The 23,574-nt window shown below is 41.9% G+C and overlaps 1 protein-coding gene across 2 annotated transcripts in view; it reads left to right on the forward strand.

Annotated features, from left to right (window-relative positions):
• Positions 1 to 8,019, forward strand: part of LOC126298835 (AP-3 complex subunit delta-1) — a 234,114-nt gene extending 226,095 nt beyond the window's left edge. The window contains exons 24-28 of one of the 2 annotated variants that reach the window (XM_049990312.1): positions 1,829 to 1,960; positions 3,632 to 3,769; positions 3,916 to 4,092; positions 7,432 to 7,551; positions 7,778 to 8,019. In XM_049990312.1, the coding sequence (XP_049846269.1) occupies positions 1,829 to 1,960; positions 3,632 to 3,769; positions 3,916 to 4,092; positions 7,432 to 7,551; positions 7,778 to 7,879 (669 nt within the window). In that variant the 3' untranslated portion in view covers positions 7,880 to 8,019. The remainder of the gene's footprint in view (positions 1 to 1,828; positions 1,961 to 3,631; positions 3,770 to 3,915; positions 4,093 to 7,431; positions 7,552 to 7,777) is intronic. The other variant, XM_049990313.1, reaches the window with a different exon arrangement.
• Positions 8,020 to 23,574: the final 15,555 nt, after the last annotated feature.

A 23,574-nucleotide genomic window follows, 5' to 3' on the forward strand; every position in this document is an offset into this window, starting at 1 on the left:
TATAGATGGCATTTTACTCAGGGTAAAATACTGAATAATGCCTAAAAGCAAATTTTCAGTCCAGCCAAAAATATTGTTAGACGTCCTGTAGGAATTTACTTTCTTCGAGAAGTGTTGAGATCAGCTGTATCAAACATTTTCCAATAACCTAGAAACCTGATTAACCTGCTTGCCTCTATCCTTAACACTGAGAATATTATGTGTAAAGAATATGAGTTGAGTTTTGCATGATGTGTGTTTCTGGAAACCATGCTGATTTTCACTGATGATATTATTATGTTCCTGGTAAGTCATGTTCTTGGATTCTATTACAAATAGATGTGATTGCTATAGGACAGTAGTTATGTTGATCAGTTCTACTTCCTTTTTCATAGATGGGATTTGTGGTTTTTTTTTTTTTTTTTTTTTTTTTTTTTTTTTTTTTTTTTTTTTTTTTAAGCGAGTTATGGACTGTGCTCCCCCCCCCCCCTCCCCCCCATGTAAACATGTCAGCTCGCATCTCGTGGTTGTGCGGTAGTGTTCTCGCTTCCCACGCATGGGTTCCCAGGTTCGATTCCCGGCGGGGTCGGGGATTTTCTCTGCCTCGTGATGGCTGGGTGTTGTGTGCTGTCCTTAGGTTAGTTAGGTTTAAGTAGTTGTAGGGGACTGATGACCATCGATGTTAAGTCCCATTGTGCTCAGAGTCATTTGAACCATTTTTTTGTGAACATGTCAATCTAAAATAAAAATTACTGTAACCAGTCACAGTTGTTGTTCTTTCTTTTAGACATTTTAAAGGATTATACTTCAACATCAGTTGGTTTTTTGTCAATTAATAAGACATGGACAATTTCTATGGAGAGTTGTTGGATGCAACCTGTGACACTATTTGACAGCAGATAACAGCTCTTTTAACACAAAGATCAGATATGTGGATGCCTTGATTGGAGAAGTGAATGGTATTATAAAATTATAAATTTAAATATATTTCAGTGGTCACAGGCTGCTCTTCCAGTCATATTTACACCACATACTACACTTTCTCTGTGATGATTGGGGGAGGAAGGTGGTGGAGGAGAGCACATTTTTTAAATGGTACAGCTATGAGTCATTAAGCATATGATTCCAAATGGTTTTATTGACACACACACACACACACACACACACACACACACACACGTACACACGTGGCATACAATAATAAACATAAGACCTCAATGGATATGTGGCCAATTACTGCCAAGTGTTAAGCTATTCACTTGCAAATCCCATATAGAGCTTCATAGAGACTCCATGAGGCTCTGGGGGCTTATTCAGGATTAATGATTTAAGCTGCTTTTCAATGCCAGTAGTTACTGATTGCTGTGTCACTCCTCTTTCCTTCAAAAGAAGACAATATTCAATATTCAGCAGGCAGTAGATTTCTATTTTGGTTCGTGTCTCATCCACAAGTGTCTACAGACTGATTTTTGTGTCACTGGCAGCCTTAATGTATGATCAAAATTTCTTGAAGTTTTGGAATATATTGTGTGATATCTTTTATATTCAAGATACCAACTGCAAAATGAGTGTGTATTGTTATTATTTTGCTGAACATACACACTTTTTCCTCATTTTCCAAGACCTTTGCACCTAGGTGCTCGTTTACTGATTGCTGACCCCAGTATTTGTGTGAAGATCCTCAAAGAGGTTGGGTTTCTATGTTATGAATGAGTATAGTATATTTCTATCATTGGTGTGGTGCCTGAACCACCAGCTTTTCGTAATATTCAGGGAAAGCTATCATGACTGTTTCGCAGGAAATTTTCTCTCGGCATCATTTACTGCAATTCAATGTTATGTTTTGCAGGTGTATGGAACGAGCCTGTGTGAAACTGATGAGGTGGCTATAACTGTAGTGTTGAAGAATCAGTCACCTTCTCTCTTGAAAGAATTTTGTTTCTCAGTCAGCAATACATCTTTGGTGAAATTAATAAAACCAGTAAGTAAAACTTATCTATTAAAGAAATTAAATCATTAACAGCAAAATAAAAAAAGTGTCTAACAAGATAGAGAGTATGCTCAACTGTTTGGTACAGCTACATACACTCCTGGAAATGGAATAAAGAACACATTGACACCGGTGTGTCAGACCCACCATACTTGCTCCGGACATTGCGAGAGGGCTGTACAAGCAATGATCACACGCACGGCACAGCGGACACACCAGGAACCGCGGTGTTGGCCGTCGAATGGCGCTAGCTGCGCAGCATTTGTGCACCGCCGCCGTCAGTGTCAGCCAGTTTGCCGTGGCATACGGAGCTCCATCGCAGTCTTTAACACTGGTAGCATGCCGCGACAGTGTGGACGTGAACCGTATGTGCAGTTGACGGACTTTGAGCGAGGGCGTATAGTGGGCATGCGGGAGGCCGGGTGGACGTACCGCCGAATTGCTCAACACGTGGGGCGTGAGGTGTCCACAGTACATCGATGTTGTCGCCAGTGGTCAGCGGAAGGTGCACGTGCCCGTCGACCTGGGACCGGACCGCAGCGACGCACGGATGCACGCCAAGACCGTAGGATCCTACGCAGTGCTGTAGGGGACCGCACCGCCACTTCCCAGCAAATTAGGGACACTGTTGCTCCTGGGCTATCGGCGAGGACCATTCGCAACCGTCTCCATGAAGCTGGGCTACGGTCCCGCACACCGTTAGGCCGTCTTCCGCTCACGCCCCAACATCGTGCAGCCCGCCTCCAGTGGTGTCGCGACAGGCGTGAATGGAGGGACGAATGGAGACGTGTCGTCTTCAGCGATGAGAGTCGCTTCTGCCTTGGTGCCAATGATGGTCGTATGCGTGTTTGGCGCCGTGCAGGTGAGCGCCACAATGAGGACTGCATACGACCTAGGCACACAGGGCCAACACCCGGCATCATGGTGTGGGGAGTGATCTCCTACACTGGCCGTACACCTCTGGTGATCGTCGAGGGGACACTGAATAGTGCACAGTACATCCAAACCGTCATCGAACCCATCGTTCTACCATTCCTAGACCGGCAAGGGAACTTGGTGTTCCAACAGGACAATGCACGTCCGCATGTATCCCGTGCCACCCAACGTGCTCTAGAAGGTGTAAGTCAACTACCCTGGCCAGCAAGATCTCCAGACCTTTCCCCCATTGAGCATGTGTGGGACTGGATGAAGCGTCGTCTCACGCGGTCTACACGTCCAGCACGAACGCTGGTCCAACTGAGGCGCCAGGTGGAAATGGCATGGCAAGCCGTTCCACAGGACTACGTCCAGCATCTCTACGATCGTCTCCATGGGAGAATAGCAGCCTGCATTGCTGCGAAAGGTGGATATACACTGTACTAGTGCCGACATTGTGCATGCTCTGTTGCCTGTGTCTATGTGCCTGTGGTTCTGTCAGTGTGATCATGTGATGTATCTGACGCCAGGAATGTGTCAATAAAGTTTCCCCTTCCCGGGACAATGAATTCACGGTGTTCTTATTTCAATTTCCAGGAGTGTATTTTGAAGTTACTGCTATATTTATGAAAGATGCTAATGTAAACGTTCACTGATCAAAAAACACCATTACTGAGATTCCTGTTGCAGTTAATTTTTTTCACATGTTTCAGTTATTATTACTAATGTGGCGTTCTTGACTTCTAGGAGCTAAATGATGATTATGGGTTAAATCTTAATTTGACCTTACCTCCCAGTGGCTCAACTGAATTGCAGCTATTTTTCCGAGTACTTAGTGTTGACCAGTCTCATAAATTACGGGGAACCCTTACTTACATGGTTCAGGTAACCATTATCATTTAGGTTTATACCATTGTATTTTACATTCAGGGATATCATAAATATGACATTAGAAATATATTATACACTTAACTATTAAGTAAATTTTAAGCAAAGAAACATTTATTATTCCCTGGTGTACCCAATTTCAGTCACCTGATGACATGTCATCACATGAGAAGCTGGACTTCTGGGTCAACATTCCATGCTCAACTTTTATGATAGCCAGAGTATGTGGAGCAGATACAGTGTCTGATCTACTTACAAGTGGGCAGCTTCCCTACCACAACTCATTTCATCTTAAGAATATCATGCAAGACACAGCTCAGGTAAAATACCAAGATTGAATCTGAATACACTATTTTGTGTGCTGTAATGAATGTATGTATGTGATGCAACATCAAATAATATTAAGCTTAATTTTATTGGTGCACTGTTTTTCAAATAATACATTTACTTAAATATGTCAACTAATTTCAATACTTAGCTCTACCATATAAAGGAACTTGGTTTTTTTTTTCCAATTGTCTCTTAACTAAAGCTTCTATCAGATTTCACAGACTTCCTCACATACTGAATGATGCTTTAATAATAACTTCTAAAGAAGGCAGCAAAATAGATTGCATGTACTTCCTAAACTAAAAGAAGTATTATAAACATCCTAGCTAACTTGGAATCTCCCTGAGATTATAAACATCCTAGCTAACTTGGAATCTCCCTGAGTAAATCTCTCTAATGCTTTCTGCATTATTAATGAGTTAACAAAATGATAACAGCTGGCATCTATATTGAAAGAGTGGCAATTTTTCAGAAATAGTTTCCTGGCATGTAAAGAATAAAAATGAGCCGTATACACATTGATTCAGAAGTTCATTACTTCTTAATTGCAAGTGTCATAAGTGTAAGACTAAATACGTTTATTCTGTTTGCTAACAGATTCTACTTCCTACACTGATAACTGTCACGCTTGCTGTACCATTGGAATATGAACTGTGTATACTATCTTACTGCACCAAACCATTCACTCAATGGCTTTTCTTAAACATTCCAAACAGTTACAACATGGATGCAGTTTCAAGGTAAAAAGCTCCTCATCCATGCCTCGAAGGCCCAAGGGATGTCAATCAGCCATCATGTCATCGTTTGCCTTGCGGCATCATGCGGATGCAGTATGGAGGGGCATGCAGTCAGCACACTGTTCTTCTAGTCCTTTTGACACCTTTCCAAACTGAGGAGCTGGTACTTCTCATTCAAGTAGCTCCTCAGTTGGCATCACGAATTGGAGTGCACCCCGTAGTGGTCCTCTCACCAAGCAAAACTCCTTGGCAGTACTGGGAATTGAACCCAGGTCTTACACATTGCAGCCAGCTACACTTACCCTCTGCTATCGAGGTGGGCACAGTTTAAAATGCCTCTACAGATAGTAATCAAATGAGATGGTCTCATTAGTATGGTTTGTGTTTAGCCTTCACCATTATGATGGCTTGAACTTTGCTGGGAACACTTCAAGTGATGTCTTAATGCCTGTGGAGGAATGGCAGCCCGTTCATCCCAGTGAGCCGAAATCAGAGTAGGTAGTGATCTTGGATGCTGTGGTCTGGAACAGAATCAACATTCTGTCTCATCCTGGAGGAGTTCTGTTGGGTTCAGGTTGGGACACTGATTAGGCTACTCGATTTCAGGAATGTTGTTGTCCACAGACAATTGTCCCACAGGTGCTGCTTTATGACAGGGTGCATTATCAAACTGATCCAATCAGTTGTTGTACTCGAGCTGTTCCTTTACAGTATACAGTACACAATACTGGAAAACGTGTTCATATACTTTCACATTAAGTGTTCTCTTAAGCACAATAAGGGGACCACACCATTCTCGTACAGTACCAAGACCTTCTCCATACTTCACTGTTGGTGCTATACGTAATGACAGGTAATGTTCTCCAGGCATTTGCCAAATGCCAATCCTTCGGTCAGATATGGTATAGCGTAATTCATCAATCCAGATCACACTTTTTCAGCCAATCACTGTCAAGTGGGAGCACTCTGCACACCATCACAAGCTTTGCTTTGTATTCACGATAGTAATGTGTTACTTGTGAACAGCTACTTGACCATGGTATCCCATTCTTTTTAACACTCTATGCACTGTCATTCTGCTAGCTGGCCTGCTGGTAGCACTTCGCAACTTCCTAGTGCTTCCTGCCACTGATTTTACACAAATGTATTTATTTATTTTATTGACCTTGTTTGTTACTGTGTGCTAATACAGTTTGGTTTTTATTATGCTTTTCTCTACTTATTAAGTGACAGTAATGCTTACATTATACGGATGGGATGGAGTTTTCTAATTGTAAATACTGCCATGAAATTATGGAATCTAAATAGATAGACTGGGAACAATGAAATGAAGTTATTAATGTTACTAATGAAAGAAGTTTGTGTGTGTGTGTGTGTGTGTGTGTGTGTGTGTGTGTGTGTGTGTGTGTGTGTGCGCGTGCGCGTGTGTGCGCGCGCGCTTTTTGTTTTCATTCTTGTTGTTGTGGTCACCTTCTCTTTGGCAGTCTCATCCTAAAGATACAAATGAGAGGGACTCGTGCTATTAACTAATCCTAATCTAATTTGTCTTCCTTTTAGAGTCTCTTTGCCACTGCAGGGGCAAGAGGATCGCCTGAACCTATATACCCTTCTTCCTACCACCCCCACAAGTTGTAGGCTGAATGATGATGATGATGATGATGATGATTCTTTATACAGGAAATCTTCGGGTACCGTAGCTGATCATCATTGTTCAAAACCTATGCAGTGACTGGGATGGAACACAGGATTTTTGGATTAATAGTTAGTTACTACCCATAGACCACGATGCCATCTGTATCAAGGATAATTTGAAGGCTGTGCAGTGTTGATACAGGATCCTCCAACATGTTGTCCTCCTCTACAGTCAAGACTTTGGCAATGTGTTGGTCTTTAAATATCATCATGCAGTAGCACTTTGTGGGCACCTTGTGAACTGCTTCCTCCCTGGGGATGGGTTTCAACCAAATCCCTGATTCATCATGCTTGAAGTCAGTTAAAACTTGCAGTGCTTTGTCACAGAAACATACCTCACACACTGCATGACATTAGAAAAGTGATAATCAAAGAGTGAGACAAATGTGAGCAGAGAAGCAACATCTCATCTACTTTGTGGTCAGCACACCAAGGTTTCCAGCATGTTACAATGCTAGGAGTGGAGCAACACAGTATTGAATGTTATCCAGCAGCAGATTCTGAGCCTCACTTTTGAATATACAGTCATTATTTTTGTTATTGTTTTACTTTTTTTTCCATGAAGATTTTTGGCCCCCTTGAGTCTTAAGTTCCCACATTTTGGCAGATAAAACATGTTGTGCAGTTTATTTGTTGGGTAGTCTTTCTAAATCAGCCATCCATTTGCGTTTCAAAGGTCACATCCCAACATTTGCTGTAAGTACTTTAAGGAAACCCTGGAAAATCTAAATTTGATTGACTTCCAGATTTGAACTGTCATCCATCTAGAAGGGTCACCAATGAGATCTTGCTCAGTTTTTGTAACATGGGGAAATTTGTGTGTGATATGTTATGAGACATGCAATGAATTCAGATAATTTTCTGCTGACATAAGTGCACACATTTCTGTTATTATTTCAGATGATATCGCAGATCTGTTTCCACTTTAATTTTGTTCTTGTGGAACAAATTGAAAATACAGCATCTTTGTACAGCCGATCAGTTGATGGATCTCATATATGTTTGTTACTTAAGGTGGGTGTAAGTATCTGTATAAAGTAATGCCGTACTATTTTAATTTTTTGACATGCTTTTTTATTCATCATACTTCATTGATGAATGTACATTCAACCAGTAATTGAGATGGGTCTTGTCATATAGCTTAACATATAGTGAGGAAATTGTTCTCATATTTTTAAATTGTTTATATTCTCCTTGACTTGTCCAACTGTTGATGCTTGCTAATTTGTGATACAAATTTTTTCAGCGTTCGTGTACAGCTATATCAATTGATGGTAAAAGTGACAATGAGGTGCTACTAAGCAATATCATCAGTGAAATAGAGAAACTACTTCAGCCTGGCTCTTGATTACTTTTGTAATTAATTAATGGGGGTCTGGGATATGAATTGTTATTTAGTCAAAGTGCTGACATGAATCTTCCTGAATGATTGTGTTTGTCCAGACATGTTATTCTTTTTTATGTTCATTAAAAAGTTTTCTACATAAATCTTTATTATTTTTGAAGTTCTCTTCATCTTCCTACTCCCTTGCATCAAATTCTTCTTTAAATGTGTGTGGAAGTTGAATAATGAAACAGTCTGACATAAAAATTAAAGTCAGCTTAGTTATGTATAATGATAATGGAATGTGACAGGATGGAAAATCAACCAAAGAAGTTCTTTGCTTGATTCCAAGAGGTAAAAAATTGCTAAGGCAAGGACGCAATTTAAGGTGGATGAATGACATTAGAAAACATGTAGGACCAACATCAGTGTGTACAATTGAAGATCATAATGCATGGAAAATTGTAAAAAGAGGCCTTTGTGACACAGCACGTGTGTCTAATGCATTATACAGTGTCATTATGTATTAAAATGTAAGCAGGTGTTAGAGGCCCAGATAATCAGCATTCACTAACAGTAAAATAAACAAATCACTATGAAACTGCAAAACCACTGAAGCTGTTCTTGGTATTCACCACACAGGAACCTGACTTGGTTGAAGTAAGGCTAGGATGGCTCAAACGGTGCTACTTCCAAGTGATTCATGATATTTGAAGTAGCTGTGATGAAGTGATTAGCATTAACATTTAAAAAATGATCTGTATTCTGGAAGCAGGTATTGTTTCTACTATATAAGTAACCGTCTATAGAATGACCTGCAGTGTGCACAAATTTGCATTATAGGCACATTAAACGACTACTGTATGCAAAAATAAAAATGCATTGTAAACCTTTGTATGAGGATACATTTGCACTCAACAGACAGCTGAAGCATTGAGCAGTTGCCAGGCACATAAAGAGTGATTCCCACCTAAACTTCTGGAAGAGTCATTTCCTCCCTCTGTTAAAAACAACCCTAAACAGACAATAGTTTTACTTATGTCATGTTCCGTAGATCATTTTCACGATTACAGACGAATGGAAAAACTAGTAGAAGCCGACCTCGGGGAAGATCACTTTGGCTTCCGTAGAAATGTTGGAACACGTGAGGCAATACTGACCCTACGACTTATCTTAGAAGAAAGATTAAGGAAAGGCAAACCTACGTTTCTAGCATTTGTAGACTTAGATAAAGCTTTTGACAATGTTGACTGGAATACTCTCTTTCAAATTCTGAAGGTGGCGGGGGCAAAATACAGGGAGCAAAAGGCTATTTACAATTTGTACAGAAACCAGATGGCAGTTATAAGAGTCGAGGGGCATGAAAGGGAAGCAGTGGTTGGGAAGGGAGTGAGACAGGGTTGTAGTCTCTCACCGATGTTATTCAATCTGTATATTGAGCAAGCAGTAAAAGAAACAAAAGAAAAATTTGGAAGAGGTATTAAAATCCATGGAGAAGAAATAAAAACTTTGAGGTTCGCCGATGACATCGTAATTCTGTCAGAGACAGCAAAGGACTTGGAAGAGCAGTTGAACGGAATGGATAGTGTCTTGAAAGGAGGATATAAGATGAACATCAACAAAAGCAAAACGAGAGTAATGGATTGTAGTGGAATTAAGTTGGGCGATGCTGAGGGAATTAGATTAGGAAATGAGGCACTTAAAGTAGTAAAGGAGCTTTGCTATTTGGGGAGCAGAGTAACTGATGATAGTCGAAGAAGAGAGGATATAAAATGTAGACTGGCAATGGCAAGGAAAGCGTTTCTGAAAAAGAGAAATTTGTTAACATCGAGTATAGATTTAAGTGTCAGGAAGTCATTTCTGAAAGTATTTGTATGGAGTGTAGCCATGTATGGAAGTGAAACATGGACGATAAATAGTTTGGACAAGAAGACAATAGCTTTTGAAATGTGGTGCTACAGAAGAAAGCTGAAGATTAAATGAGTAGATCACATAACTAATGAGGAAGTATTGAATAGGATTGGGGAGAAGAGAAGTTTGTGGCACAACTTGACCAGAAGAAGGGATCGGTTGGTAGGACATGTTCTGAGGCATCAAGGGATCACCAATTTAGTATTGGAGGGCACCGTGGAGGGTAAAAATCGTAGAGGGAGACCAAGAGATGAATACAGTAAGCAGATTCAGAAGGACGTAGGTTGCAGTAGGTACTGGGAGATGAAGCAGCTTGCACAGGATAGAGTAGCATGGAGAGCTGCATCAAACCAGTCTCGGGACTGAAAACCACAACAACAACATGATGTGGAACAAGTCAGATTACAAGATATATACACACATGAATAGTGCTAATATTAATATTACTGAAATTTTTAGTTCTACACATGCAACTACATTTAGAGGTACAATTAATTTAAAGAAAAAAAATTCTGAAGCAGAAACTCGTACATGGAGTAGCAGGAGTTGTGCAAAAGAAATGATTTTAAGCTAGATTGAAAACTTGATGTGCTACCTGCCAGACACTTTTTTGTTGGGCAAATGATCAAAGATTTTTGTTGCTGAATAACGTACTCCTTTTTGAGCATTGACAGCTTCAACGTATGAACATCACTGTTCTTCATTGAATTGAGAGGGATTATTTGTAACAAATTTCATTAGCGAATATATGTACTCTGATGGTGCAGTTGAAAAGGTGCCTACATGACATCCTTGGGTGAACACCACTAATTCTTCTCACTGCTCTCTCTTGTGCAATCAATACTTTGTCTAAGTGGTGAGTTACCCCAGAAAACTATTCCATAAGACATTATTGTGTGGAACTCTATTCCATAAGACATTAAGACATTATTGAGTGGAAATAAACAAAGTATGGTAGGGTGTGTTTTTTTTTAATAGCTTGGTTGTTTGAGAAGCTCAATAATATGCTTTTTCCAGTTCAAGATGTCATCAATGTGAACACCCAAAAATATGGAGAAATCTGCCCTGTTAACTGAGCTTGTTCATATGCTACATCACTTGTCGGTATGACTCTATTGAGTGTACAGAACTGGATATAGTGAATTTTTTTTCAAAATTAAGGGAGAGTCCATTTTCTGAGAACCACTTCATAATTCTTTGAAAGACATCCTTAACTACATCTTCAGCTGCTTTTTCTGGGTTGGGAATTATTATAAAACAAGTGTCATCTGCAAAAGGTACTAGTTCCACTTGCGGAATGTTAAGTGGGAGGTCATTAACATGAATAAGGAACAGCAGAGAACCTAAAATTGAACCCTGTGGGACTCCCTTTGTGATAACTCCCCATTCACTAGAATTTAACACCCTCCCAACATTATTCAGCATAACTTTTTGCTTTCTGTTCATTAAGTATGATTCAAACCATCTGTGTGTATAGCCTTCAATTCCATAAAACCTGAGTTTCTCTATCAAGGGATCCTCCCCGTCGCACCCCCCTCAGATTTAGTTATAAGTTGGCACAGTGGATAGGACTTGAAAAACTGTACACAGATCAATCAAGAAAACAGGAAGAAGTTGTGTGGAACTATGAAAAAAATAAACAAAATATACAAACTGAGTAGTCCATGCACAAGATAGGCAACATCCAGTATAATGTGAGCTCAGGAGCGCCGTGGTCCTGTGGTTAGCATGAGTGGCTGCGGAACGAGAGGTCCTTGATGCAAGTCTTCCCTCAAGTGAAAAGTTTACTTTCTTTATTTTCGCAAAGTTATGATCTGTCTGTTCGTTCATTGACGTCTCTTTTTCACTGTAATAAGTTTACCGTCTGTGTTTTGTGACCGCACCACAAAACCGTGCGATTAGTAGACGAAAGGACGTGCCTCTCGAATGGGAACCAAAAACATTTGATCGGAAGGTCATAGGTCAACCAATTCCTCCACAAGAAAACACGTCTGATATATTCTATATGACACTGGTGATGGCATGTGCGTCACATGACAGGAATATGTTGTCGACCCACCTAACTTGTACACTTAGTGAATGGGTAAAAAGATTCTTCTACCTTGCCCGATTTAGGTTTTTTTTGTGGATGTGATAATCACTCCCCAAAAAGTGATGAAAACATAAGAGTTTGTCACATGAACTGCAACAAATGAATGCAACAGTTTCACAGTCGCACAGTTTTCCCTGTGCTCTGTCAAATGTTCTTAACGTTTTTGAATTTTTCCGTGTGCAGACCGTCAAATCATGCATATGTCCAAGCAAACCTGAACATGTCCTGGAATTTTGGAGAGCGAAGTTGATTATGTGTGAGTGCCTTAACTTTGATAATTGTCTGAAAATAAAAAATTAAACTTTTCACTTGAGGGAAGACTTGAACCAAGAACCGCTCGTTCCGCAGTTGCTCACACTAACCACAGGACCTCGACGCTCCTGAGCTCACATTATCCTCGATGTTGCCTATCTTGCGCATGGACTACTCAGTTTGTATATTTTGCTTATTTTTTTCATAGTTTCACACAACTTCTTCCTGTTTTCTCGATTGATCTGTGTTCAATTTTTCAGGGCCTATCCACTGTGCCAACGTATGAGTAAATCTGAGGGGGGTGCGATGGGGAGGTTCCCTTGTAAGTAATATACTGAAATACACTGAAGAGCCAAAGAAACTGGTACACCTGCCTAATACCGTGTAGGGTGTCCGTGGGTAGTGGTAGCGTTATCGCTTTCCCCACACAGGGTCCCGGGTTCGATTCCTGGCGGGGTCAGGGATTTTCTCTGCCTCGAGATGACTGGGTGTTGTGTGTCTTTCATCATCATTTCATCCTCATTCACTCACAAGTCGCCGTAGTGGCGTTAAAGAACTTGTGGAGCGGCGGCCGAACCGCCCCGCGAGGGGTCTCCCAGCCACCAATGCCATACGCAAATTATTACTATTACCTTGAAGGGCCCATGCAAGTATGCAGCAGTGCTGCAACACTGCATGGTATGGACTCAGCTAATGTGTGAAGTAGTACTGAAGGAAATTAACATCAGGAATCCGGCAGGGCTGTCCATAAATCCGTAAGAGCACAAGTGGGTGGAGACCTCTTCTGAACAGCATGTTTCAAGGCATCCCAGATATGCTTCATAATTTTCATGTCTGGAGAGTTTGGTGGCCAGCGGAAGTATTTAAACTCAGAAGAGTGTTCCGGGAGCCACTCTGTAGCAATTCTGGACATGTGCGGCATCGCATTGTCCTGCTGGAACTGCCCAACTCCATCGGAATGCACAATGGACATGAATGAATGCAGGTGATCAGACAGGATGCTTACATATGTGTCACCTGTCAAGAGTCGTATCTAGACGTATCAGGGGTCTCATATCACTCCAACTGCACATGCCCCATACCATTACAGAACCCCCACCAGCTGACATGCAGGGCCCATGGATTCATGAGGTTGTCTCCATACCAGTACACATCCATCCACTTGATACAATTTGAAATGAGACTCATCTGACCAGGCAACATGTTTCCAGTCATCAATAGTCCAATGTCTGTGTTGATGGGTACAGGCGAGGTTTAGAGCTTTGTGCCTTGCAGTTATGAAGGGTACACAAGTGGGCCTTCGGCTCTAAAAGCCCATATCAATGAGTTTCATTGAATGGTTTACACACTGACACTTGGTGATGACCCAGCACTGAAATCTGCAGCAATTTGTGGAAGGATTGCATTTCTGTCACGTTGAATGATTCTCTTCAGCCATCAGATATCTGGTAACCTGCCATTTTAGCAGCAGTAACGGATCTAACAACTACACCAGACACTTGTCGTCTTATATAGGTGTTGCTGACTGCAGCGCTGTATTCTGCCTGTTTGCATATCTCTGTATTTCAGTATGCGTGTGTACCAGTTTCTTTCATGCTTCAGTGTATAAAATTGGTTATGTGTGATTTTAGATATGTGGATGCTGTTAGTTCTCTCTGGATTGTACTTATTTGTCATTATAAGTTTCACTTTCCAAGTGTAGTGAAACACTGTCATGATTATGCTTTTTCACCCTCTGCATTTAATGTTCAATTGCAAGAAAAGGAGAACAAGAACACAAACCCTTTCTAGTAAAATGGCTCTATCTAACAGTGGAACATAAATATATTCAGGATAAATGCATAGGAACTGAAACTACCATCACAAGGTAATCCCATGTTGTATGCATTTCAGATCTTGTAACAAATTTTGTTTCCACAGAAAGTACAGTCTCATGTTGGAGATGACCAAAAATGCTGTGGTGTTCATTGTATAAAATACAAATGACTTCTGGCCTATCCCCATCAATAGGGCTAGGGCCTTAAAAGTACTCACTGTTGTAGTGTATGTGGCAGACAGGGTGATCTATTCCCATTGTCTACCCTCTTGATAATTTAACTATAGTCTCTCACATACCTTCTCACAACAACTTGCCCACCAATTTCTCCTCTGTGGGGATTTTAAATTTCATAAGATGCTATGCAACTTCATTTCCACCTGCCTCTGGGGATGGATCACATGGAAACCTTCCTTGGAAGCTTTACGCTTTTGCACACACTTTAGCATGTCGATGTTGATGTCCCCTCGGACCTCAACACCAGCGAAAGACACTACACAGCTGATACATCCATGCCAGAATCCTAAGGGCAGCTTAAAAGGCAATGCGTTCCCTGTTGGGTTGAAGAGAGGTTCCATAAATTCAGGAAGAAATGTGGAGCTCCATGTAGTGCAAACCATATGCTCAGAAACATGCAGTTTTTTGGGAACGGGAGGGGAAAAACAGTCACATTATTAAAAAGAGCAAAAGATATTGTGACAACAGTTCTTGAACTCAATATAGGTGGGGTGTCCTTAATGCTGTAACAAACAATGGGAAACATTGCACAGACCATAGATCCTCCAAACCAGGATCCAACTTTCATCCATTACTGAGCAAGTACTGTGCTGGGGTTTCTGATCCACTGGTAATGGAGTATACAACTGTTACTTCTGCATGTGGGGATCTAGATTCAGAATTGTCTGCCACATATCAGCAAGTCATGGCAGAATCTGTTAAAACACATTACAGTTCCTGACTGAGCCAGAATACCATACATAAATGGGAGAGAGGTCTGAAGTGAGGGACAACTAACCTTTGATGACACTAGTAATGATTTGATCTCAATGTAACTTCATTTAATCTCTGAACAGGAGGAATATAACATACTTGTCTCTGCATAAAGCATAATTTTACTCTTGCACGGTACTGTATTCCAATAGTAGACCTACCTTCTAGCTGTGCCTGTGTCTGTATTTTAGTACTCTTCACTACTCTCTAATGAGGAATACAGTCAGTTCAAAATGTATGTACTTGAATTATTGAGACCGAGGCAAAAGTATCTGAAATGAGACGGACCTGCCAAACGTACACAAAAAACAGACTACTAGCAAGCAAGAATTACGGGATGAATAAGTGCTACTGTAGTGTCACATGCCATTGTCTGCCAGGTAGTTGTGCTTTGGGTTGGTGCCCATATAGCAGCTCTCACTATTCCTTTTTGTAACCATTAGTTGGTTCTATTGCCTTTAGTACTATCTAAAAGACATCACTGGTTGTTTTATTTTTATCTTTTTGTTGTCAATTAGAAGCAGAAGGGACTATCCTTCTCGTGTGTGGACATAGTTGAATTTGCCGATGTCAGCAAACAGTGGAAAGCAGTGTTCACAACATTTCATAAGGCTTCAGGGTGCTGCAGTGATGCCGAGGCACCAGTGGTGAAAGCTGTGACACATGGTGCCATCGGAATTCCTTGGAAATCTCAATGTCGCTTTGTCTTCTGGTGTGCAACGTCTAATCAGTTTGTGAAGGTGGGGATGGACAGTGGTAGGTTCACATACCTTCATGCAGAAGGCAAATATAGGATGGAACTGTCCAGGTATGAGGTACTGTGTATTGTTGGTAGTGCACATGAGCCAGTGACAGATTTTTCACGTACAGACAAGCATGGTGTGTGGATTTGTTGGTCATTGTGAACTCCAGCATTAAGTGGGTACTGTACCTCTGTGAGGCAATTGGAGGCAGGGCCAGAAAGAAGGCTAATGAGCAGTTGGTATGCTTGTTGTAACACCTCACTGGAGATGGTGTGGAGGCTACTGAACATACTGGGTGCAACCAGTTGCAAATAGCATCTTGTGTTGACATAAATGACACTTGTGCTTCTGGGCCAATACTCACAAGGGAACCTCCCCATCGTACCCCCCCCCCCCCCCAGATTTAGTTATAACTTGGCACAGTGGTTAGGCCTTGAAAAACTGAACACAGATCAATCAAGAAAACAGGAAGAAGTTGTGTGGAACTATGAAAAAAATAAACAAAATACACTCCTGGAAATGGAAAAAAGAACACATTGACACCGGTGTGTCAGACCCACCATACTTGCTCCGGACACTGCGAGAGGGCTGTACAAGCAATGATCACATGCACGGCACAGCGGACACACCAGGAACCGCGGTGTTGGCCGTCGAATGGCGCTAGCTGCGCAGCATTTGCGCACTGCCGCCGTCAGTGTCAGCCAGTTTGCCGTGGCATACGGAGCTCCATCGCAGTCTTTAACACTGGTAGCATGCCGCGACAGCGTGGACGTGAACCGTATGTGCAGTTGATGGACTTTGAGCGAGGGCGTATAGTGGGCATGCGGGAGGCCGGGTGGACGTACCGCCGAATTGCTTAACACATGGGGCGTGAGGTCTCCACAGTACATCGATGTTGTCGCCAGTGGTCGGCGGAAGGTGCACGTGCCCGTCGACCTGGGACCGGACCGCAGCGACGCACGGATGCACGCCAAGACCGTAGGATCCTACGCAGTGCCGTAGGGGGCCGCACCGCCACTTCCCAGCAAATTAGGGACACTGTTGCTCCTGGGGTATCGGCGAGGACCATTCGCAACCGTCTCCATGAAGCTGGGCTACGGTCCCGCACACCGTTAGGCCGTCTTCCGCTCACGCACCAACATCGTGCAGCCCGCCTCCAGTGGTGTCGCGACAGGCGTGAATGGAGGGACGAATGGAGACGTGTCGTCTTCAGCGATGAGAGTCTCTTCTGCCTTGGTGCTAATGATGGTCGTATGCGTGTTTGGCGCCGTGCAGGTGAGCGCCACAATCAGGACTGCATACGACCGAGGCACACAGGGCCAACACCCGGCATCATGGTGTGGGGAGCGAACTCCTACACTAGCCGTACACCTCTGGTGATCGGTGAGGGGACACTGAATAGTGCACGGTACATCCAAACCGTCATTGAACCCATCGTTCTACCATTCCTAGACCGGCAAGGGAACTTGCTGTTCCAACAGGACAATGCACATCCGCATGTATCCCGTGCCACCCAACATGCTCTAGAAGGTGTAAGTCAACTACCCTGGCCAGCAAGATCTACGGATCTGTCCCCCATTGAGCATGTTTGGGACTGGATGAAGCGTCGTCTCACGCGGTCTGCACGTCCAGCATGAACGCTGGTCCAACTGAGGCGCCAGGTGGAAATGGCATGGCAAGCCGTTCCACAGGACTACATCCAGCATCTCTACGATCGTCTCCATGGGAGAATAGCAGCCTGCATTGCTGCGAAAGGTGGATATACACTGTACTAGTGCCGACATTGTGCATCCTCTGTTGCCTGTGTCTATGTGCCTGTGGTTCTGTCAGTGTGATGTATCTGAACCTAGGAATGTGTCAATAAAGTTTCCCCTTTCTGGGACAATGAATTCACGGTGTTCTTATTTCAATTTCCAGGAGTGTATACAAACTGCAAAGTCCATGCACAAGATAGGCAACATCAAGGATAATGTGAGCTCAGGAGCGCCATGGTTAGCACGAGTGGCTGCGTAACGAGAGGTCCTTGATGCAAGTCTTCCCTCGAGAGAAAAGTTTACTTTCTTTATTTTCACAAAGTTATGATCTGTCTGTTAGTTCATTGACGTCCCTTTTCACTGTAATAAGTTTACCGTCTGTGTTTTGCGACCGCACCGCAAAACCGTGCGATTAGTAGACGAAAGGACGTGCCTCTCCAATGGGAACCGAAAACATTTTATCGGTAGGTCATAGGTCAACCAATTCCTCCACAAGAAAACACATCTGATATATTCTATGACACTGGTGACGGCATTTGCGTCACGACAGGAATATGTTGTCGACCCACCTAACTTGTACACTTGGCGAATGGGTAAAAAGATTCTTCTACCTTGCCCGATTTAGGTTTTCTTGTGGATGTGATAATCACTCCCAAAAAAGTGATGAAAACATAAGAGTTTGTCACATAAACTGCAACAAATGAATGCAACAGTTTCGCAGTCGCACAGTTTTCCCTGTGCTCTGTCAAATGTTCTTAACGTTTTCGAATTTTTCCGTGTGCAGACCGTCAAATCATGCATAAGTCCAAGCAAAACTGAACATGTCCTGGAATATTGGAGAGCAAAGTTGATTATGTGTGAGTGCCTGAACTTTGATAATTGACACACGATCACGTACACAATACTGCTCTGTGTACCTGTACAGCTTCGCAAAATCATAGAATCTTTTCACAAAGTATTTCACTTGCTGAAAACCAAACACATCTAATGGTTGTACAAGAGGTGTACAACCTGGAGGAATGGTAATCACATCTACTCCCACACTAAATTTGGACAATGCCTGATCCTTTTGTCCTGTGTAGGCTGTATAAAAATTTAATTTTTCACTCGAGGGAAGCCTCGAACCTAGGACCTCTGCCTTCGCAGTTGCTCACGCTAACCACGGGACCACAGCGCTTCAAAGCTTATAGTATCCTTGATGTTGCGTATCTTGCGCATGGACTACTCAGTTTGTATTTATTTTTTTTTTCCCCACACAACTTCTTCCTGTTTTCTTGAGTGATCTGTGTTCAGTTTTTCAAGGCCTATCCACTGTACCAACTTATAACTAAATCTGAGGGGGCTGCGAAGGGGTGGTTCCCTTGTCAGTTCCTTTACAGGGCTGACTAAATTGGTGAAATTAGCTAGCCTCAGATGAGGGGTAAGAACGAGGTTTGCTTTATGTAGCACCATACCCAGAATCGACTGTAGAGATCTGGTTTGGACCTGGATGGAAGGCCTAAACCATGTCCCATAACTAGTCCCACTTGTTAAATGTAATGATGTCCACATTGTATTTGAAACAGAAAGCTGGATGAACCACAAGCGAATAGTCACAAAAATACGAAATTCAGATTACAATACATACAGCAAGGACAGGCTAAATGCAAATGATGGTGGTACATTTACTGCTGGAAAGAGCTCGCTAACACCTAGGGAAGTTATAACAGAATATGAGTGAGACATAATCTGGGTAGAGGTAAGCATCAAAGGTGGGTCAAACATATTAATAAGATGCTTTTATGGACCATCTGCCTTTGGAGTCATTGTAGAAGAGTGCTTTAGAGAAAAATTGGAGCATACCTCAAGTTTCGTGATCGTGCTATTATGATTGGGAAAGATTTCAGACTGCCAGTTATAGAATGGGAGTCTCATGAGTTTAGAACTGGTACCAGAGACTGGGATTCATTTAAGACTGTTACTAATGTCTTCTACAAACATAATTTTGAGCAGGTAGTTTGAGAACAACCTCGTGAGGGCAGTGTCATAAGATCTCATAACAGCCAACAGACCCGAAATTTTGAAATCAGGAACCATACGGAACTGGACCTGTCATCACAAGACTATAACATCAGTGATTATAGGTGTTATACAGAATGTTTATTTTGCTTACCAAGAGTGCTAGAGAACAACTGCATGCACAGTATGTGAGTAGTCAGTCAAACATTCAGGTTTTAGATGAAGATGCGGGTCAAAAATGGATGAAATTCAAAAACATTGTACAGTACACCTTAAACCAGTAAGTGTTGTGCAAGGCTGTGACGTGTGGCTACACTCACTCTGGTTCAGTAGCCATGTTAGAAAGTTATTAAAAAAGGAAAGAAAGTTTCATTACAGATTTAACCCTTTAACAGCCACCGGTAAATATACAGGGTGTACATAAAGTCCAGGAACACTTTCAATTACTTATTGCACAAGAACCAAACATTGTACAGATATCATAAATATGTCATTTTGAAGAGAAATCCTGAAAGTTTTTTTCCATGTATACTGCCACAGCATAGTTTGGCAATTTGCCAATATTCAGCACTAGTCACAAATATAGCGAGTTCTGGTGCGAGAGCACTGTCACTGGAAATTCCTCCTTGGACATGTTGCAACAATGGCTGATGCCTCAAATGCAATCAGACTTTCTGTTCATCCCCACTTTCATCGTGAAGTTCATGGGTACCTGAACACAGAGCTGCAGCATCAATGGGTCGGCCATGCTACAGAAGGGGGCAACTGTTTCATGAAATGACCTCCCAGATCTCACTCCATGTGCCTTTTTTCTGTGGGGACACATTAAAGATCTGGTGTGTGTACCGCCTCTACCACGTGATGTAGCAGAGCTCCAGGAGAGAATATGGGAAGTGACTGCCACAGTTGATGATGCCATGCTGGGACAGGTATGGCAAGAATTTGATTACCTTATTGATGTCTGCCGGGTCACTCATGATTAGCATCTCGAATGTTTGTAAAAAAAACTTTCAGAGTTTCTCTTCAAAATGCAATATGTATGACATCTGTACAATGTTTAGTTCTGGTGCAATAAATAATTGAAAGTGTTCCCAGACTTTATGTACACCCTGTATATACTACTGGCCTCACATGCTGTTTATTACTTTATTTACTACAGGCAATTGATTTTATTGGCATTAATATATTCACAATCCCCCCCGTGAACCATGGACCTTGCCGTTGGTGGGGAGGCTTGCGTGCCTCAGCACTACAGATAGCCGTACCGTAGGTGCAACCACAACGGAGGGGTATCTGTTGAGAGACCAGACAAACGCGTGGTTCCTGAAGAGGGGGCAGCAGCCTTTTCAGTAGTTGCAGGTGCAACAGTCTGGATGATTGACTGATCTGGCCTTGTAACACTAACCAAAACGGCCTTGCTTTGCTGGTACTGCGAACGGTTGAAAGCAAGGGGGAAACTACAGTCGTAATTTTTCCCGAGGACATGCAGCTCTACTGTATGGTTAATGATGATGGCGTCCTCTTGGGTAAAATATTCCGGAGGTAAAATAGTCCCCCATTCGGATCTCCGGGCGGGGACTACTAAAGAGGACGTCGTTATCAGGAGAAAGAAAACTGGTGTTCTACGGATTGGAGCGTGGAATGTCAGATCCCTTAATCGGGTAGGTAGGTTAGAAAATTTAAAAAGGGAAATTGATAGGTTAAAGTTAGATATAGTGGGAATTAGTGAAGTTCGGTTGCAGGAGGAACAAGACATTTGGTCAGGCGAATATAGGGTTATAAATACAATGTCAAATATGGGTAATGCAGGAGTAGGTCTAATTATGAATAAAAAAATAGGAATGCGGGTAAACTACTACAAACAGCATAGTGAACACATTATTGTGGCCAAGATAGACATGAAGCCCACATCTACTACAGTAGTACAAGTTTATATGCCTACTAGCTCTGCAGATGACGAAGAAATTGAAGAAATGTATGATGAAATAAAAGAAATTATTCAGATAGTGAAGGGAGATGAAAATTTAATAGTCATGGGTGACTGGAATTCAGTAGTAGGAAAAGGGAGAGAAGGAAACGTAGTAGGTGAATATGGATTGGGGCAACGAAATTAAAGAGGATGCCGCCTGGTAGAATTTTGCACAGAGCACAACTTAATCATAGCTAACACTTGGTTCAAGAATCATAAAAGGAGGTTGTATACATGGAAGAAGCCTGGAGATACTAACAGATTTCAGATAGATTATATCATGGTAAGACAGAGATTTAGGAACCAGATTTTAAATTGTAAGACATTTCCAGGGGCAGATGTGGACTCTGACCACAATCTATTGTTTATGAACTGTAGATTAAAACTGAAGAAACTGCAAAAAGGTGTGAATTTAAGGAGATGGGACCTGGATAAACTGAGTAAACCAGAGGTTGTACAGAGTTTCAGGGAGAGCATAAGGGAACATATGGCAGGAATGGGGGAAAGAAATACAGTAGAAGAACAATGGGTAGCTTTGAGGGATGAAGTAGTGAAGGCAGCAGAGGATCAAGTAGGTAAAAAGACGAGGGCTAGTAGAAATCCTTGGGTAACAGAAGAAATATTGAACTTAATTGATGAAAGGAGAAAATATAAAAATGCAGTAAATGAAGCAGGCAAAAAGGAATACAAATGTCTCAAAAATGAGATTGACAGGAAGTGCAAAATGGCTAAGCAGGTATGGCTAGAGGATAAATGTAAGGATGTAGAGGCTTATCTCACAACGGGTAAGATAGATACTGCCTACAGGAAAATTAAAGAGACCTTTGGAGAAAAGAGTGTCCCTTGCATGAATATCAAAAGCTCAGATGGGAACCCAGTTCTAAACAAAGAAGGGAAAGCAGAAAGGTGGAAGGAGTATATAGAGGGTCTATACAAGGGCGATGTACTTGAGGACAATATTCTGGAAATGGAAGATGACGTAGATGAAGATGAAATGTGAGATACGATGCTGCGTGAAGAGTTTGACAGAGCACTGAAAGACCTGAGTCGGAACAAGGCCCCAGGAGTAGACAACATTCCATTAGAGCTACTGACGGCCTTGGGAGAGCCGGTCCTGACAAGACTACCATCTGGTGGGCAAGATGTATGAGACAGGCGAAATACCCTCAGACTTCAGGAAGAATATAATAATTCCAATCCCAAAGAAAGCAGGTGTTGACAGATGTGAAAATTACCGAACTATCAGTTTAATAAGTCACAGATGCAAAATACTAACACGGATTCTTTACCGACGAATGGAAAAACTAGTAGAAACCAACCTTGGGGAAGATCAGTTCGGATTCCGTAGAAACATTGGAACATGTGAGACAATACTGACCCTACGGCTTATCTTAGAAGCTAGATTAAGGAAAGGCAAACCTACGTTCCTAGCATTTGTAGACATAGAGAAAGTTTTTAACAATATTGACACTTTCAAATTCTAAAGGTGGCAGGGGTAAAATACAGGGAGTGAAAGGCTATTTACAATTTGTATAGAAACCAAATGGCAGTTATAAGAATTGAGGGGCATGAAAGGGAAGCAGTGGTTGGGAAGGGAGTGAAACAGGGTTGTAGCCTCTCCCGATGTTATTCAATCTGTATATTGAGCAAGCAGTGAAGGAAACCAAAGAAAAATTCTGAGTAGGTATTAAAATCCGTGGGGAAGAAATAAAAACTTTGAGGTTCGCTGATGACATTGAAATTCTGTCAGAGACAGCAAAGGACTTGGAAGAGCAGTTGAACGGAATGGGTAGTGTCTTGAAAGGAGGATATAAAATGAACATCAACAAAAGCAAAACGAGGATAATGGAATGTAGTCGAATTAAGTCAGGTAATGCTGAGGGAATTAGATTAGGAAATGAGACACTTAAAGTAGTAAAGGAGTTTTGCTATTTGGGGAGCAAAATAACTGATGATGGTCGAAGTAGAGAATGTAAAATGTAGACTGGCAATGGGAAGGAAAACGTTCCTGAAGAAGAGAAATTTGTTAACATCGAGTACAGATTTAAATGTCAGGAAGTCGTTTCTGAAAGTATTTGTATGGAGTGTAGCCATGTATAGAAGTGAAACATGGACGATAAATAGTTTGGACAAGAAGACAATAGCTTTTGAAATGTGGTGCTACAGAAGAGTGCTGAAGATTAAATGGGTAGAT

Source organism: Schistocerca gregaria, chromosome X (assembly GCF_023897955.1).
Source record: "Schistocerca gregaria isolate iqSchGreg1 chromosome X, iqSchGreg1.2, whole genome shotgun sequence".
NCBI classification, from domain to species: Eukaryota; Metazoa; Arthropoda; class Insecta; order Orthoptera; family Acrididae; genus Schistocerca; species Schistocerca gregaria.